At 61.5% G+C, this 16,165-nt stretch overlaps 1 protein-coding gene across 1 annotated transcript in view; it reads right to left on the bottom strand.

Annotated features, from left to right (window-relative positions):
* The window catches only part of SDK2 (sidekick cell adhesion molecule 2), a 42,401-nt gene extending 27,079 nt beyond the window's left edge, over positions 1-15,322 (bottom strand). Inside the window, exon 1 of the mRNA XM_030461982.1 lies at positions 15,244-15,322. Within this exon, the coding sequence (XP_030317842.1) occupies positions 15,244-15,322 (79 nt within the window). The remainder of the gene's footprint in view (positions 1-15,243) is intronic.
* Between the last annotated feature and the right edge of the window lie 843 nt (positions 15,323-16,165).

Below are 16,165 nucleotides of genomic sequence, written 5' to 3'. Positions count from 1 at the left end.
GCAACCTGGGCTGGTGGGAGGGGAGGATGGGGGGATCACAGGATTGTCCGTAGGGTCCCTCCAACCCAAAGCAGTCTGGGATTCTGTCCCAACCATGGTAGAGCAGGACCTGGATCTGCAGCCCTGGGGGCTTCACCCAAGCCTGGCTGTAGGCCTGTGGGATTCCTGCAGCCCCCGGGGGCTGCACCTGCACAAAACCAGTCCAGGAGCCATGGACATATGAGGACCCCCCCCCCCCCAAGGGGCCGATCCCCAGCCCGGGGGGGATGCCACACACAGGGGCCGTGTAGGGAAGTGGTTTTGGTGCCTCTGCCAAGGCTGAGCCCGGTGCTCAGGAGGAGTTTGGGAGGTGTGCAGGGTGCTCCGGGCACACCTTCCCCCGGGCCCGCCTGCGGTTTGCACACATCCTAATTTGATTTTAAGCAGCTAAGGCTCATCTCACTTTGAAGCGCCCGAGCCATCTGTTCTGCATTAAGGGGTGAAAAACGGCGCAGAGGAGGAGAGGCAGCTCCTAATGCCACTATTGATCGTGCTGTCGTTATCCACCCGACAAGGTCACGGCAGCCGCCTCGGACCCAGCGGTTCCCGGGTCCCTTTGTCCCCCCGCACTGGCTCCTCTGATCCCCTGGGAGCACCGAAACCCCCCCAGGGGGACAGCGGGGCTGGGGGTCCTGGGTGTCTCTTACAGGGGGGGAAGGTGGCACCCAGCTCTGGCACCCACGATGGGGAGAAGTTTGGGGGGAGTCCTGATGCTGAGCAGTGCTTCACCTACCCCCAAGCCCTCCCTGCCTCAGTTTCCCTCCCTGGCATCTCAGTTGTGCTCCCAGCAGACCAAGGGGAGCTCCTCTCGCCCCCCAGCCCAGCAGCAGAACAGGCCACGGCTCCCACCCACGGGTGCCCGGGGGTGCCCATCACCTCACCCCCACCACGGAGCCAGCACCAACGGGGGCTTCAACTCCCCCACTCCTGGGCCCAGAGAGAGGTTTCTGGGTGCGTGACAGCCCCCCCCCAAACGAAGGGTCATTACTGCTAATTCCGCCTCTCCCCCATCTGTTGTGACTGTTTACCCTCCACTTGCTAATTAGAGTCTAATTAGTTGCTGCAGAAATTCATCACTTCCCAAACCCAGGCGGCAGGGAGAGGCGTCCCAGGGAACATCTGCACATCTGGCAGCTGTGGGGGCCGGTGCTGAGTCCCCCACAGCCACCAGCCAGGCCATTGTCCCTTCCAGCCCAGTATTGTCCCTTCCGTGTAGAAAAGTGCCACCAAACCATGCCACCAACTGCTGCTGGCAGTGCCGGATGGGATAAATGGGATGCCAAGTGCCAGGAACACGGGAAGGGGATGGGAAAGGGGACAAGGCCACCTCTCTCCCTCTGTCGCTGATGACATTTAATGCCAGGGCCTCCCACAGCACTAATCCTGCCTAATGGGATCAAAATCTTTGCCCCTGCACTTTATTTACATCAGGGCTGCCAGGAGCTGGGGCTGAGCCCGGTGCATTAGTGTGGGGGGAGTGTTGGGATGTAGGGCAGGGGGCCCCGTCTCACCGAGAGAGCAGTAATGGATCCTAATTCCTGGGTGTAATGGGTGAGCCGGGAATTAAGCTCCCCTCTCCCCAGCTTTAAATCCCTCTTGATGGGAAGGGATGGGGAGTTTTAAGCCCAGAGGAATCCCCAAATGCCTGCCAGGGGCAGGGCTCTGCTGGGCAGCTGCTGATGCAGGGGGGGGGGAGAGGATGGACGAGGGTGTGACCCCCCCTCCTCATGCTCAGCAAACCCCAGCAAGTGGAGACAAAATGGAGGAAAGGGGCTCATGGGTCCCCCCAGAAAGAACCAGCAGGTGGTGGGACACCAGGGTCCTTCTCCCATCTCTGCTTCCCCCAGGATCCTACGTCCTGTCCTGCTTGGCACAGTGACACAGTGACAACACGGTCCCCCTGTCCTCCAGCACTCGTTCAGCACAGAGTCACCACCCTGGGGACACAGGTGACATCTCACCCCTCCCCAGCTCTCTCGTGGCAAGCTGACCAGCCCAGTGGCACAGCCACCTGGCACTGCCACCAAGCAGCCCCCCAGTGCCACTCCAGCCCCCCCGTCTGTCCCCCAGCACGGAGTAAATCTCCCCTGCATCAGACTATCACTGGTGCTCCACAGCACGAAGAGATTAAAAAACAATAAAGAGAAAGCAAAACCCTCTGCTATAATTACCAGCCTTTAGCTGCCAGCAGAGGCAGGCAGGGAGGGAGGGAAGGGAAAAAGAAAGAGAGAAGAAGAAATCCACTAAAATTTTAATAGGAACCACTGCATTTAATTTAACGACACATTTTTTCAATTACCAGAATAATTGTTTTATTCATAAAATGGGCTTCAATAAAGAGGGTAATTTTCCTTTGTTTTTGTTATTCATTTGGGTAACATATTCGTGGCGCAGCTCCCCGGTGCCACAGCAGAAGACAAGGAGGCCTGTACTGGCCTGGCAGGGGTTAACATCCCTCCCTGGGGAGCCCCTGTGGCCCCCAGACACAGCACCCACGGGCGACACATCCCCCTGCACCCTGCTGGGGTCACAGCTCTGGTTGGGTGCAACGCCCAGGGCACCCATCCTGGCCATGGCACAGTGTCCCCACGCTGAGGGACACGGCTGGGGACAGGTGAAGCCCCCGAGATGCCATCCCTTGGCTACGTTACACTTCCTGCTTGTCACACACCAGCGTGGCAGGTGGGAGGCATCAATTTTTCAGTGGCCCTTGGTAAAATCATCCGGGTGATTAAATGGCACACGTCCCCGTGGGCAGCGGGGACACGGCCGGGACACGGCGGGGACATGGGGACAGGAGGCACTGCCACTGGGGGAGGGTCAGGGCAGGTGGGCGGCAGGTTGGGGAGGGGGTGGGGATTAGCAGTGCTCTCACACAGCCAGAGCCATTAGTATTCCTGAGACAAAGCTTCATCCCCTCTGGAAAAAAAACCGAACACGGAACAGAAATGCCGAATGCTCCTGGCAGCCGGGAAGCCACGGAGCACAACGTGCTGCCCAGCAGGGACACAGAGGGACCCCTGACATCCCCAGGGGATGCCAAGGATGAAGCATCCTTGGTGGGCATCCTCACCAAGTCCCATTTGCCCTCCCTCAGTGGGGACCAAAGCATTTGCACCACCAAGCACAGACCCCCCCAAATAAGAACCTCGGGGGGGGTCCATCTGCTCTACAGGAGCAGTCACAGGGGACATCCCAGCTTCCCATCTTTTCCCCAGGTTGGGCTGGTGGCCATGGGGTGCCACAGGCTGGCCTCAGTCCCTGCTGGCAGTGCCAAAGGCACCTGGTACAGTCCTGCCCAACACCCCCCTCCTATGCCTTGAGTTCTGATCTTTTTCTTTTTCAAAAATTTGCTTTTACTCAGAAAAATACTTGTAAGTGCAGATGCATCTGTTAATCCTTGCAACTTACTTTGTTCCCTTCCTTCCCCACTTTTCCCCTCCCTCTGCTTCTCCCCCTACTGAGACCAAGAGCTTTAAAACTCTCCTTCTGGCTATTAATTAAAACCAACCTCTCTGCTATCGGGAGTGTACTTGCCATAAATTAAGAGCGGCCTTCTTAATCAAATCTTATCTCCTCTCTGAGCACCCGGCGCTGGGGTTGGTATCCCAATCCGCTCGGCCATGAAATGCAATTTCCAATGCTCCGATGGACTCGGCAGCTCCACTCCATCTCCTCTCCTCCCTGCCCGGACCTGGGCCGGCCCGGCAGCACCGCCCCGGCCCGCAGCCCGGCCCAGTAACCGCGGAGGTGGCTCCCAAAAGACACGCTCCATTTCTCAGCCATTTACCGCATTTATCCGCAGCCCCCGCGGACGGTACTCGTCGGCTTGCATTATTTAGAGGGCACAGCCCGAACCGGGGCGGGGGTGGGGGGGAAGGTTCGGTGCTTGAAGGCTGCATGAAGCTGCGAGAGCAACCCTGGGAAATCCTCCTGCTGGGGGAGGGGGTGCAGCTTCTCGGGGATGGGGGGGAGTTGGCCAAGAGTGATGCTCTTGGACCTACAAGCTGGAGAGCATCATCCCTCTGGTCCCCCATCCCTGTCCCCCCAGGTCTCCCTTCCCTCACTGCTCCATTACAGCCTTGCTCAGAAACCTGACTGTGATTTTCCTGTGATTTCTCCCCAATGGTCTGGGGCAGGCAAGGGGGGGATTCAGCTCGGGACCCCCCTACACAAAGCACCACAGTCCAAGCCAAGTCCTGAGCATCAGAAGGATGAGGGAGATGCGTCCAGGAGCCCCAGAGAAAATCATTTGCATCATGAAGAGATTGCTCCAGCAGCCCCCTGGGGATGCACTGTGCCCCCCAGCCATGTACAAAGCCCCCAACAATCTCATTGCCAAAAAAATCACCCATCTTTGTTCTCAGGCTTCCAACTGAACCCATCAGACTGCTTGGAGCACAGGAACCTCCTGTCCTGACACAGCAGAGGCCACGATGCCCCTTTTATAGGCACAGTTCCTGTCCCCACACCAGGGAGATATAAGACAGAGCTGAACACCTTTCCACCTCCCTCGGGCCCTCCACGTGTTTGTGCCATTGCTTTAGCAGAGGAAAAAGTTTTCTGGGTGGTGGGGGAGCCCTGAGGACAGAGGGCCCAGCTTGGGGAGTGTTTGTGTGTGTGTGTGTGCACCTCACCTGAGGGGTCTGGCCAAGGAGAGGGATCTGGCACTGCCAGGCTGGACCCGATGGAGCACACAGCACCGGCACCACGGCCCCGTTCCCCTGTGCCCCCCCCCCCCCCCCCCCCGGAGGAGATTTGGGGTTTCTTACACGCCGTAAGCTGATTGCAGAGGTGTGGTAACTGGATTAGGTGAGAGGCTGAGTGCTGCGGACCTGGCAGAGCTGCTCTGCCCGGCTGAGGCTGGCAGGATTTGCAGAGCCGGCTTTTCAACTGATTTTCTTCCTTTTAAGCCTTCGGAAAGGTGGAGCTGAGGGAGGGACAGGGCCCCTACCTTCTCCTCGCTCCTTCCTCCTTCCTTTCCCCCCCCCCTTGCAAAATACCTGCAGGGCACCCCAGCAGCAGCACAGCACATCCCCACGCAGGACACCCCTGCCCAGGGTGACACGGCACCGCCTCGGGTGGCAGCACGGTGACCCCGAGCCCCCGCGGCGATAATCCCCGCGGGCAGCAGGCACCGGCTCCGGGTGACAGCCCAGCGCTTAATGGAAGGTGACCACTGCAGGGCACGGCCGGGGGGGAGGAGGGCACGGCCTCAGCATCCCCTCCCCAGCTAGGGAGCTACCCAAACCCCCCAGCCCAGCCCAAAGGGGACACGGATGGGGACAGCAGCGATCCCATCCTCCCGGGATGCGGGGAGTGGTGCGGCACGGACGTCCCCCACCTCCTCCCGCTGTCCCCAGCCCAGCACCGGTGCCACCTGCGAACTGCACGGCAGTTTTGCTGGTGTCACGCTTCATCCATCTCTGCCGGATCTCTGCCGCGGCTCTTCCCGAGGCCTCGGGGCAAGGGGGGAGGGCTTGAGGCACCGGGAGATGCTCCCAGCGCCAGCGGCAAAACCCAGGCAGAGAGCAGGAGCACCGAACCCGAGCGAGGTGGTCCCGGCGTGGTACGTGGCCAGATCTGCTGTGACACGGCCAGCACGAAGCAGGACCCAGCCCCTTGTACCCCAAGAATGGTTGGCACTGCCCACCCGGGCCGTAGCACCCCCCAGGACAGACAGATGGACTGACGGACACCCTCCCCCCTCCCCAGGCCGGCGGGACACTCAGACCGCACTGCCATCTCCTCTTCCTCCTCCCGGATCTGTCTCCAGGCCTATCGTTATTTATTTATTTGTTAATTAACTGCTGTTTCCATAACAAACGCTCCAGCTTCTCCCAGCCTCCAACAGCCCTGGGGCTGGATTGTTAACTAGGATTTTAATTTGTTAATTAAAAGCAGGATGGCTCCATAACAAGCTCCTTTTCCGCAGCCGGGCTCTCGGAGGGCTCAGCGAGCCATCGGCTGAGCCGGCAGCCTCGCCACGCCTGGCTGAGCCCCCCCAGGGACAGGGGACACGGGGAGGGGTGACCGCAGCCCCCCCCCTCCCCCAGGACAAGGGGTGTTTTGCAGAAAGGGACACGGAGCTCGGCAGCACCGCGGCGCCTGCTCCGGTCTTCTCCCCGCAGCGATGCTGGGGATGAATCCACCTCCATTTGCGGCCTCATCCTGGCAATCCCGTCCATCCGAGGGTCCCAAACGTTGAGGCTGACCCCCGACCTCTGCCCATTGAGCATCATCCCTTCTCAGCTCCAATACTTTTGCCCAGGGAGCCCACCTCCAGCCCCAGTGGCACCAGGAACCCACCCCGGTGCCAAGGAGCCAGGTAAGGCTGGAGCTGCTCCCAGAGCCAAGGGAGAGCCGCCAGCCCTGGCCGGGGAACAGCATCTCATTCAGCCCCGAGGCCTGGGGAACAGAATGGGGCTGTGTGCCGGCCCGTTCCTGCCTGCCCTGCCTGCCCAACCCCGCTGCCCGACCCTGCGGCTGGAAAAAAAAACATTTCCCTTTGCAAGGAACCCCGCAGACACGGAGCGCTGGGTGTTCCCAGCCCGAGGGGGCCCGACAAGCAGAGCTTTGTGTTGCCAAGCATCCTGCAGCCCCTGTGGACCCCTCCATGCCTGGCTCCGAGCACACAGACCACAGGTCCAGACGTGTCCCCATGCCCACAGATCCCAGGACGGGGTGGGGGGGACATAAACACCCGGATCTGTGGGACCCCCAGCAAAGGGGCCACGCGATGCTCCTGGGGAGGGACCAGGAGCACTGGGGTGCTCCCGTCCCCATCACAGCCAGACATCACAGTGACACCAAGTGTGTCCCCAAGCCGGACACAGCCTCGTCCCCAGCCGGGGTTGTTTAATGAGCTCCAGGCTCCGGCTGCAGCTCCCTCCCCAGCAAACTCCCGGTGATGCCACGAATCCTCCCGACCCCGCGATTCCGCAGCTCTGCCGAATCTGGGTCAGTGCTGTGAGTCACCCCCAGCCACCCCCACCGCCCCCCCGCCCCGAGGAGTGACTCAATGCCACCAGGGCTCTGCCAGAGAGGGGCTGGATCCTGACGCCAGTTTTCCCAGGAAAGACTCCAAAACTGTGAGGAGGGGAAGGACAGACAGACATCACCTCCAGACCCTGCACAGCCGCCAGCAAGACACTCTGAGAAGGAGAACACACATCCCCCTCCCCACAGCCTCAGAGGGATATGGGGGACCCTTCCCAGCCCCTGCCCCCAAGGCTTAGCAGCCAGGATTGGGCATTCTTCATGAGGAACCAGTTCCACACCCCACTGCAGAGCAAGGTGGGGATCCCGACAGCCCTGGCACCCCACCCTCAGGGTGGTCCCACGCTGGGTGGGATGGATGGCACATAACAGCAGCTCCAGTCTGGATATGGCCCTGGGGGAGGCGCATTTTGAGCTTATCCTTCAGATATTCCTGGATGGCAACCACAGCTAAGGAGGTCTGAGAAAAACAAAGCCACCAACAGAGCCCTGAGAGCACCTGGGACATCACTGCTGCAAGGGGCATCCATCTCCCAGCCTCAGTGTCCCCATCCTGCCACCCCCCAGCCCAACGGGATGCTGAGCATGGCCCTCAGCCTGCAACCATCCTTCCAGACAGACAGACAGACAGACAGCTGCTTTCCAGGCTGCCTGCAAGAATCTCAACCAGGCGGCACATCCCAACTGAAAAAATACGGCGGGGAAAGAAAAACAGCAGAGAGAAACCACAAGAAAAACCCCACTCAGCCTTTCCCATGGCGCTGACGCAATTAAGTCGCCAGCCCTGAGGGATGGAAAACACTTCCTCAGCTCCCTGCCCCCCATGCCTTGCAGGACGAAGGTGCTGGTGGCCACAGTCCCCCTCCCTGTTACACAGCCCTGAGCCTTGCCAATTTAGTGGGGTGTTGCCCAGACATCCTTTTTCCAAAGTATTAATTAGTCATTGCATTGCTCACTTGAAACACAAATAGCTGTAGCATGACAGCAAACAGGAGTTTTCCTAGGGGAAAACAAACAAACAAACAAACAAAAAAAGCACCATTTCCAAAGCTTCTCCTTCCCACACACCCGTTTGCAGATGGGGAACATGAATAACTCCCAGCCTGGCAATCACCCCCTCACCCCATCCATCCATCCATCCCTCCATCCCTCCACCACAGCCCTGAGTTTCCAGGCTAGGAAAGCAAACTCCGGTCATTGCACTTCTTTACACACTTGTGGCTTTCTCAGCCAGAGGGGCTTTTCCAGCCAACCCTGTGATGCCAGGCCAGCAATTCCAGTGGGAAGGCAGCACTGCTGCCCAGCCTGACGTGAAGCTTCTGGGGAGAAGCCAAGCGAGCAAAGCTCCAGCATCGCCCCAGGTGAAGCGCTCCGGTAGCTCGCTGGCTCTGCTCCTGCCTTGTTTCCACCCTCCTCTGCACAGCTCCGCTGCCCTCCCAGCCCTTCTTCCCACCGTGCAGGAGAGGAAAATGAAGAAAACGGGGAGATGGAGGCACCCATCACCTCCATCCCCTGGCACCCCCTGCGTGCAGGCAGGGACTGGGTGCTCAGCGCTTGCCGGTGCTCAGCCAGAGGAGAGGGCTTCTCCCAACGGCAGAGCTCTGAATTAAACACACCACCCTAATGAGTTGATTTTATTAGTTTGCGAATGCATCAAGAACTCATTATCAAAATAAACATCAATTCACTCCACTGAGCACACACGCACACCCCCCGCCAGCACCGCAGCTGGGGCCGCACACGGCTCCCGCCCCAAGACACACCATGGGACCCCTCTGCACCCCCTCCCCAGCACCAACAGGGGGTGAGAGGCAAAGCCCCTCACCCCGTGAAGCTTTGCTTCTCCTTTTCATCTGCACCAGGGACCCCCTTGGCACTACTGTGGGGCAAGAAGCCCTCACCCTGCCCCAAGGGCTTCATCCCTCTGAAGCCTGTCCTGCACCCAGGGCTGGAGCACTGGGGGCTTGGCAGACTCCCCCGGGGACAGCCAGGGCAGGAGGCCCCCCCGTCTGGCCCTGGGGAGCCAGCACTGAGCCCCTCTCCACACCCCCAGGCGTGCAGCAGGGGCATTGTCTGGCCGGGCTGGACTCGCTCCCTTTGGGAACAGCAGCTAATCCCATTTCATCCCCCTTCACGGCCATCAGCTGTTTTTCAGGCATGCAGGAGGCGGGCCGCTGAAACCCGAGCTATTGTGTCCGCTGTGCCCCAGCCCCCTCCATCCATCCACCTATCCACCCACCCATCCATCCACCCATCCATCCATGTCACGCCGGGCCAGGCACCAGCAGCACATCCCCACCCCAGCACCATTCCCCACCAGATCTTGGTGAAGTGCCCAGAGATGGGGATGCCAGAGCTACACAGGACCCACTCCCCTCCATCTGACCCCAAGCTCCCACTCAGACCCCGTGGAGAAAGGGAAGCACTGAGGATCCCACTGTGCTGAGATCCATGGGATCCAGCTGAGCCCCAGGGACAGCCCAGCACTCGATGGCTCCCAGAAGAAGGGCAATGAGTAAAGAACATAAATGACCCCATAAAACTCGAGTTAGTGCCCTAGATTCAAGCTGGTTCCCTCACCCAGCAGCTGCAGATGAGCCCAGATCTGGCCCCAAGGAGCACAGCAGGGCCATTCCAGGGCAGGATGGGGACAGAGGGACAGGCTCTTCCAACCATCCTGGTAAGCACACCCCAGCCCTGAGGATATGGGAGCAAACAGGTTCCCAGCCCTGCTTTCCCAGGGAAATGGGCCTCCAGGACAAGCAATCCACACACCCAGGAGCAGGCACACGTCCTGATCAATGTAGGGATCCTACAAACAGTGTTTCCCTTCACCAGCTTGTTGTGAGCCACAAACACAACCACTGAGGGTTGGGGGCTTCTCCAAACACCCCGGTCTCCCATGGGCTGGGATCACCCGCTGGCCTCGGGGAACAGCCAGAGTCACCCTCCATGCCACACGTCCCCAATCCCCAGAGGGACACTTCTCCTTGCAAACCAGGGGTGCAGGCACCCCAACACCTGCCAGCTTCACACACAGCCCCCAGTGTCCTGGAGAAACCCCTCCAGAGACCACCAGCCACTTCCAAACAAATCCACATCCCACTCCTCACCCTGGCATCGCTGCTGCCCAGGGCTGAAGGTTACACACGGAGGCTCTCAGGCTGTCATCTCACCCAGCACTGCAAAAACCAATTAACTAAAATTAGCTCAGCGGTTTCTTTCTGCTAATGGTCAAACTCATCAAGGCTTCCCTCCACCGGGGGCCTCGGCACCTCCGCCTGGGATGCAGGAGATGGATGAGAGATGACGGAGCTGCTGGGCACCAGGACACCAGCCAGCACTTCATCCCCATCCCCTCCACACTTCTGCTCGGTGCCTCAGTTTACCCCCAGCTGTCCCGGGGAGGCTCGGGACGGGGGGAGCTGCCATGCCCCAAGTTGGATGATGATGGAGACGATGACTGCTGGCGGGGAGGGGAGGGATGGTGGCTTTGGCACTGGGGGCCCCGGCATTCCTGAAATTGCCCCCGGGCTGTCCCTGCTGCCGGCCGGGATGCCCAGCTGCTGGCTGGTCCTGGTGCCCGTGGTGGCTGCCGGCCAGGAGGTGACACTGATACAGGCGGGGAGGTGACAATCCGGAGCAGCTGCCGGTCCCGGCGTCCCCAGGGCTGCTCTAGAGCCCCCCGCACCCCAATTCTCCATTCCTGGGGGGGGAAGGGCGGGGGGCGCAGCCTCCCCAGCAGAGCAGGGAGACAAAGGGGGCCGGGGGACCAGCTGCAGCCCGGGAATGTCCCCTGCCCCCGGCCCCGCTCCCAGGGATCAGGTTACCCAGTTCCCAGGCAACCCGAGCCCGGCACGGCTCTGCAGGCAGAGGCATTCCTGTACCCCGCGGGGCTGGGGGCAAGGGGAGGGGGCTTCCGAGAGGGCCCCCGGCCCCCCCACCGAGCTCAGGCGGGGGGTCGGCGACAGGCAGGGGGGGAGGAGGAAGGTGAAACATCGCTAAGAACGGGATGCACCCCCAGAGCATCTCTGGGAGCAGGACACATGCTGCCAACCCAGCCCCACGGAGGACACCCAGGGCTGTGCCCATACCCACGGCAGCACCAGCCTGGACAGGGTGTGTGGGATGCCAAGGCAGGGAGCTGCTCCTGCACATTCCTGCCGGCTGGCAGGGGAAAAGGGTATCAGGAATGCTCCTCAAGTCCAGATCTCATCCATCTATCTCCCTGGATGGCTCTAGGGATGCAGAGGATGGGAACCCCAAATCAGAACAGCAACAGGGGTGAGGGAGGTTCCTGGCATCACCACCACATCTCCATTCCCTCCGAGTGACCCTGGCACCCTGTCTCCTCCAGCAGCTCCATGCCATGCTCTCCTGCACAGAAGAGTGATATCCCATCCCTCAGGAGCTCCCAGGACATCCCCTTTGCCCCCAGCACCCACCACCCTGAGCCAGCCCAGCCACATGAGGCTGCCGGAGCCCTCTGGGTGCTTTGGAAGACTCAGGTCTGGTGTCACACACAGAAGCAGCGTGGCACCAGCACAGCCACCAGCACCTCTGCATCACTCTGTGCCCACACACCAGCCCCAGCAAGACCCCGGGCACTGTGGGGTTTGTGATCACCCTTCATTAGCACGATCACATCACCACTGACAGCAGCATATTTATTACTGGCCCGGTACTGACCATTTCTCACCCAGCCACACGCAGCTTGCTAACAAGCTGGGGGAGGTAATGAGGGTTTAGAGGCCACAGCACACACACCCCAGCTGGGACCCAGCACCCTCGCCTGAGCAGGGCCTTATTTACCCCAGGTAACAACCTGCAATTGTGCCAGAAAAGCACAATGCTGCAGCCCCAAACAGTTTGTGTAGGGCCTACAGTAACGTGTGTGGTGGCTGGAGCACATCCTGAGGCAGGAACAAGCCTCATTGGGCTATCCAGGCAAGGGGCTGGGGTCAAGGACACGTAAAGACCTGCAAAAGCAGATTCAGGGTCACTCCTCATCACACACCACCCCCAGGGCCAGCCAGCTGCCCTCCTCCCAGGTTTAATTATCAGCATTTCCCAGGTTCACAAGCAACCTGCATCCTCCCTCCTTCCCTCTCTCTTCCAGCTCCTTCATTTGCTCCCGCTGAGCAGAAATGTCACTGCAGCCTATTTCCCAGTGCTAAGGGATGAGCAGCACTTGATGCTGCCACCCTGGATGGTCCTGCTGGGCAGGGAGCACCTGGCTGCCCCCAGCTCACTGACACCTGCCCAGAAGTGCTGGGGAGAACCCAGCAGTCCTCCCTGTCCTCCCCCTGGGACCTGCTTCCCATGGGCACCATCACAACGTGCCCTGCTGTGGCTTCAGCAAGGAGTGCTGTCACCCCAAACCTTTGGGGACCAGCCAGGGCACCCAGCACAGCACTGGGGTACAGGGACAAGGGCTGCTCAGCATCAGAACGCATCCCCCACTTCCCCTTATGGTTATCAGGTCATCAAAATTTCATCTCTGTGCCTGGTCACTAATGGCTTCACAAGAAACATCAAATTTTAATCTTCCTCTACCCTAAAAGCCACTTTTCCTTCCTGAGCTGGAGCTTTGCACGAGGCCATGGGCCAGCACGCCTGCCACGCTCACAGGGAAGGGGGGAGATGGGGCAGGGGACACCCACACTCAGCCATCCCTTCCCCACTGCCACCAGCATCACCCCGCAGAGCAGTCCTGGCCTGAGCCTGGCACCAGCATCACATCCCAGCAGGGAGCAGGGGCTCAGCCCCCTCCTGCTCAGCCCCACGCATGTGGACGTGCCCAGGCACCAGGCCTGGGTGCCAGAAGGTGCTGGAACCCCCCTGCTCCAGCCCCTAATAAGCCTCTTTGGTGGAAGCTGCCCATCTCAGGCCCTGCCCCAAATCCCATCTGGAACCTTAAGCCTCCCAAATCCCTCCTGGGACTGGCCACAGCCTCCTCAATCCCATTAGAGGTGCTGGGCCAACACAGGGGGTCCTGGGCTGTGCCCCCAGCTCTGGATGGGGGAAACCACATCCCTGAGGGTCCCGACTGACAAAAAGTGAAGAGGAGCAGCTTGGACTCCCCCTCAGAAACCTCAGTCCGTCCATCCCCAGCTGCCAGGGAGCCTTTTATTCCTTTTATTGTCTTAAGAAGCTAAAGGCACCTTTAGGCGTGGGCTGCCCGTGCCCCCCCCAGCTGGGGCACAGCCCCCCCGATGTGGCAGCAGCACAGGTCGCACTGCGACACAGCTCCTGTCCGGGCAGTGCTGAGGGATTATCCTCCCACCAGCACCGCAGTCGGCTCCAGGTGATTAGCGCAAGGCCCCTAATCAATAAGTTATTTTTTTGCCGTGGGTAATTAATAATTACACAGCCCATGCCGGACTGTAATTAAACTTCCATCCCCTCCTCTCCCGGGCAGCTCGGGGACCTTTTGTTTTCCCCACTGCAGGTATCAAAGTGCTTCAGCCCGGGGAGCCCCCCCGCCCCGGAGGTCTCACACCTCCCCTCCTCCCCCTCCTCCTCCCCTTCTCTATTGATCCCATATTCTTTGGCTCCCGGAATCAATAGCGGCGGAACAAAGCAGCGTGGCCCGAAGTGGCAGCAGGCAGGGAGGTGACCCTGCTGGTTTGTGTCCCCTGTGCTGGCCAAGGCAGAGGACACGGGCACACGCCAAGCTTTAGCAATGCCTCCTCCTCCCCTCCCGTGGGCAGCCACGCTTGCCCGTGGCTACCGCCTGCCACGCAGCGCCAGGGCCAGCCCCGAGCAATGTCACAGCCACTCGTGAGGACGTGACACGGGCTACAGGGAGCTGAAGCAGCAAAGCTCTGCTCCTGCACCAGGAGAGGGGAGCAAAGCCCCTTCTCCACCCTTCGGGGGGAGGCTGAGGCACAGCCAGCCCCATATCTCCCACCCCACAGCGAGACCCCGGAGTCCCACGGACAACTGGTTCCACCGGGAGCCCGTCCCGCAGGCGGGGAACAAACGGACCACGGGGGACCCGCCGGGAGGAGACGCCAGCCCGGAGAAGAGAAACTCGGCAAGGGAGTGAATCAATCAAAGAGACCTTCACAGCTCCCCACACAGGGCCTGCCCGGATAATATACTGCCGCTTTAGATGTTATGTTCTGAACTTAATTACGGAGAAATTATAGCAGCGCTGGGGGAGGCTCAGGGGGAGCAGGAGGACGGGAGCGCACGGGGACTTCTGGCTCCGTTTGCTGCCGCAAACAAGGGCAAGAAATGTCACGGGTGAGGACCCCGGCGCTGCGCCCCGCTGCGTGTGTGCTGCCCCCTCCCCATTTCACAGCCTGGATCCGCTCGGTCCAAGCAGCGGGGACGGAGGCGGCTGCGCTGCAGCTCTGCCAGCCAGAAGCCTTCTCTGCAGCCCTGCCTGGAGCTTCGCTGCTGGGGAGGGACCCCAGGGCCCCCCCTGGCACCCCTGAACCCCGCCGCACCCCCAGGGGCCGCAAACTATTTCTACATCCTTCTTGGGTAGAGGAGCAGCTAAAAACAAACCGCACGGTACCGGAGGCGTGGAGGCGAGGAGCAAGGAAGGCCCGCTGGGTGCACAGGGAGCCCCGGGCACCCACGGGGGCTCAAGGGCTGCAGACCCCCTCCAGCCCCAGCATCCTGCCCGGTCTGATCCAGAACCTGGAGGGCGATGGGGGAGACCCCAGGGCAAAAGCTGTTCCCTGGGAGCTCCTCAAACTTGCGCCCCAGGTCTTGTGGTGCTGGGGGATCCGCCCGGAGGGGGGTGAAATGGGTGCCTTCAACCCTGCCAATTCCAGGGAATGCTCAGCCTCTCCAAAGTGGTTCAGGGCAGTCTTCGTCCCATGCTCAGACCAATATTTCCCCCCCGCCCCAGCCCCAGGGCAGTTGTGGGGCATGGAGAAGGCGGCAGAGTTAAATGTGCTCCTTGCCCCCGCCGAACCTTCCAGGACACCCCCTGCCTGTGGCACAGGGTGACCCAGGACCCCAGCTCCGGAGCGGCTTGACCACCATCCGTACTGTTTGTGTGTGTCCCCCCCTTTGGCAGGGGCTCCGGGGACGCCTCGGTACCCGACCGCCCAGCTAGCATAAAGCTTCCCCGGCCCGGGAGGGTGGGAGTTCAGCTAAAGGGACCCCCCTCCCCAACCCGCCGCGATCCATCTCCAGCATCTAAGTCGGAGCTGGAGGGTGCCCCCCCCCCCCACATCCCCTTACCTTGGGCACCGGCTCCCGGGGGGCCGGGCAGGGCGAGCACCGCGAAGAACAGCAGCCCCCAGCTCCCGAGCCGAGCCATGGCACCACCGAGACGAGGACGAGAGGGGCAACTTCCCCGACTTTATAATCCGGGCGGATGCGGCGAGAGTCCCCGCTGGCGTCCTGCGGGATCCGACGCAGGGACCCCCGCAGCAGCGTTGCTCGGAGGGAGGCAAAGACGATGGGGTGGAAGGCTTGTCGCGGGGTAGGGGGATCCGCAGGCAGGTCCCCACCATGTGCAACTTCCTAAAGGACGTGTGGAGCCGGAACCCCCCCGGTCCGGAGCGGGGCCGGCAGCCGAGCCCCTCCCCAAGCGTTGCGCCCCGCGTCAGGGAAGGGAACGGGAAGGGCAGGGCTGAGCCCCCCCGGCCCCTCCTGCCCGCCCGGGCACCATGGGGGCCGGATCCCCGCCGCTCCCAGAACCGAGCGCCCCGCAGCCGCTGAAAAGTTTGGGTTCCGGGGGCAGGGGCCAGCAGGGTGCCCCTCCCCAGAGCTCAGCTGCTGCCTGGGGACATCCCCGGCTCGGCGGCTCGGGGCTGCGGGGGAGGTTTTTCCCCCCTTTGCACCCCGGCACCCGCGGGGAACGGGGGAAAGTGCGGCGGCGGCGCTGAGCGGTGCGGGGTCCCGCTGGGTGCCGCCGGTGATGCGCGGCGGGCGGGCTGGAGGCGCCGCGCCGACCCCTTTCGGAGCTCTGGCCGCCTGCTCTGCTCTGCTCCTCCTGCACGGCGCGGCGGCGGAGTGAGCTGCAGCGGCGAGGTTCGGCGGAACCGGGGGCAGCCCGAGCCGGGGAGGCGGGGAGACGGCGCGGCTCCGAGCGCTACCCAGTGGCTGAGCACGGAGCCGCGGGGGGAGCGGGCGCGTCCCCTCGGCCGCCCCCGGTTCG

This window comes from Calypte anna, chromosome 18, assembly GCF_003957555.1.
Source record: "Calypte anna isolate BGI_N300 chromosome 18, bCalAnn1_v1.p, whole genome shotgun sequence".
In the NCBI taxonomy this organism is placed as follows: domain Eukaryota; kingdom Metazoa; phylum Chordata; class Aves; order Apodiformes; family Trochilidae; genus Calypte; species Calypte anna.
The sequence above is the reverse complement of the archived record's forward strand: the minus strand, read 5'-3'. Positions and strand labels throughout refer to the sequence as shown.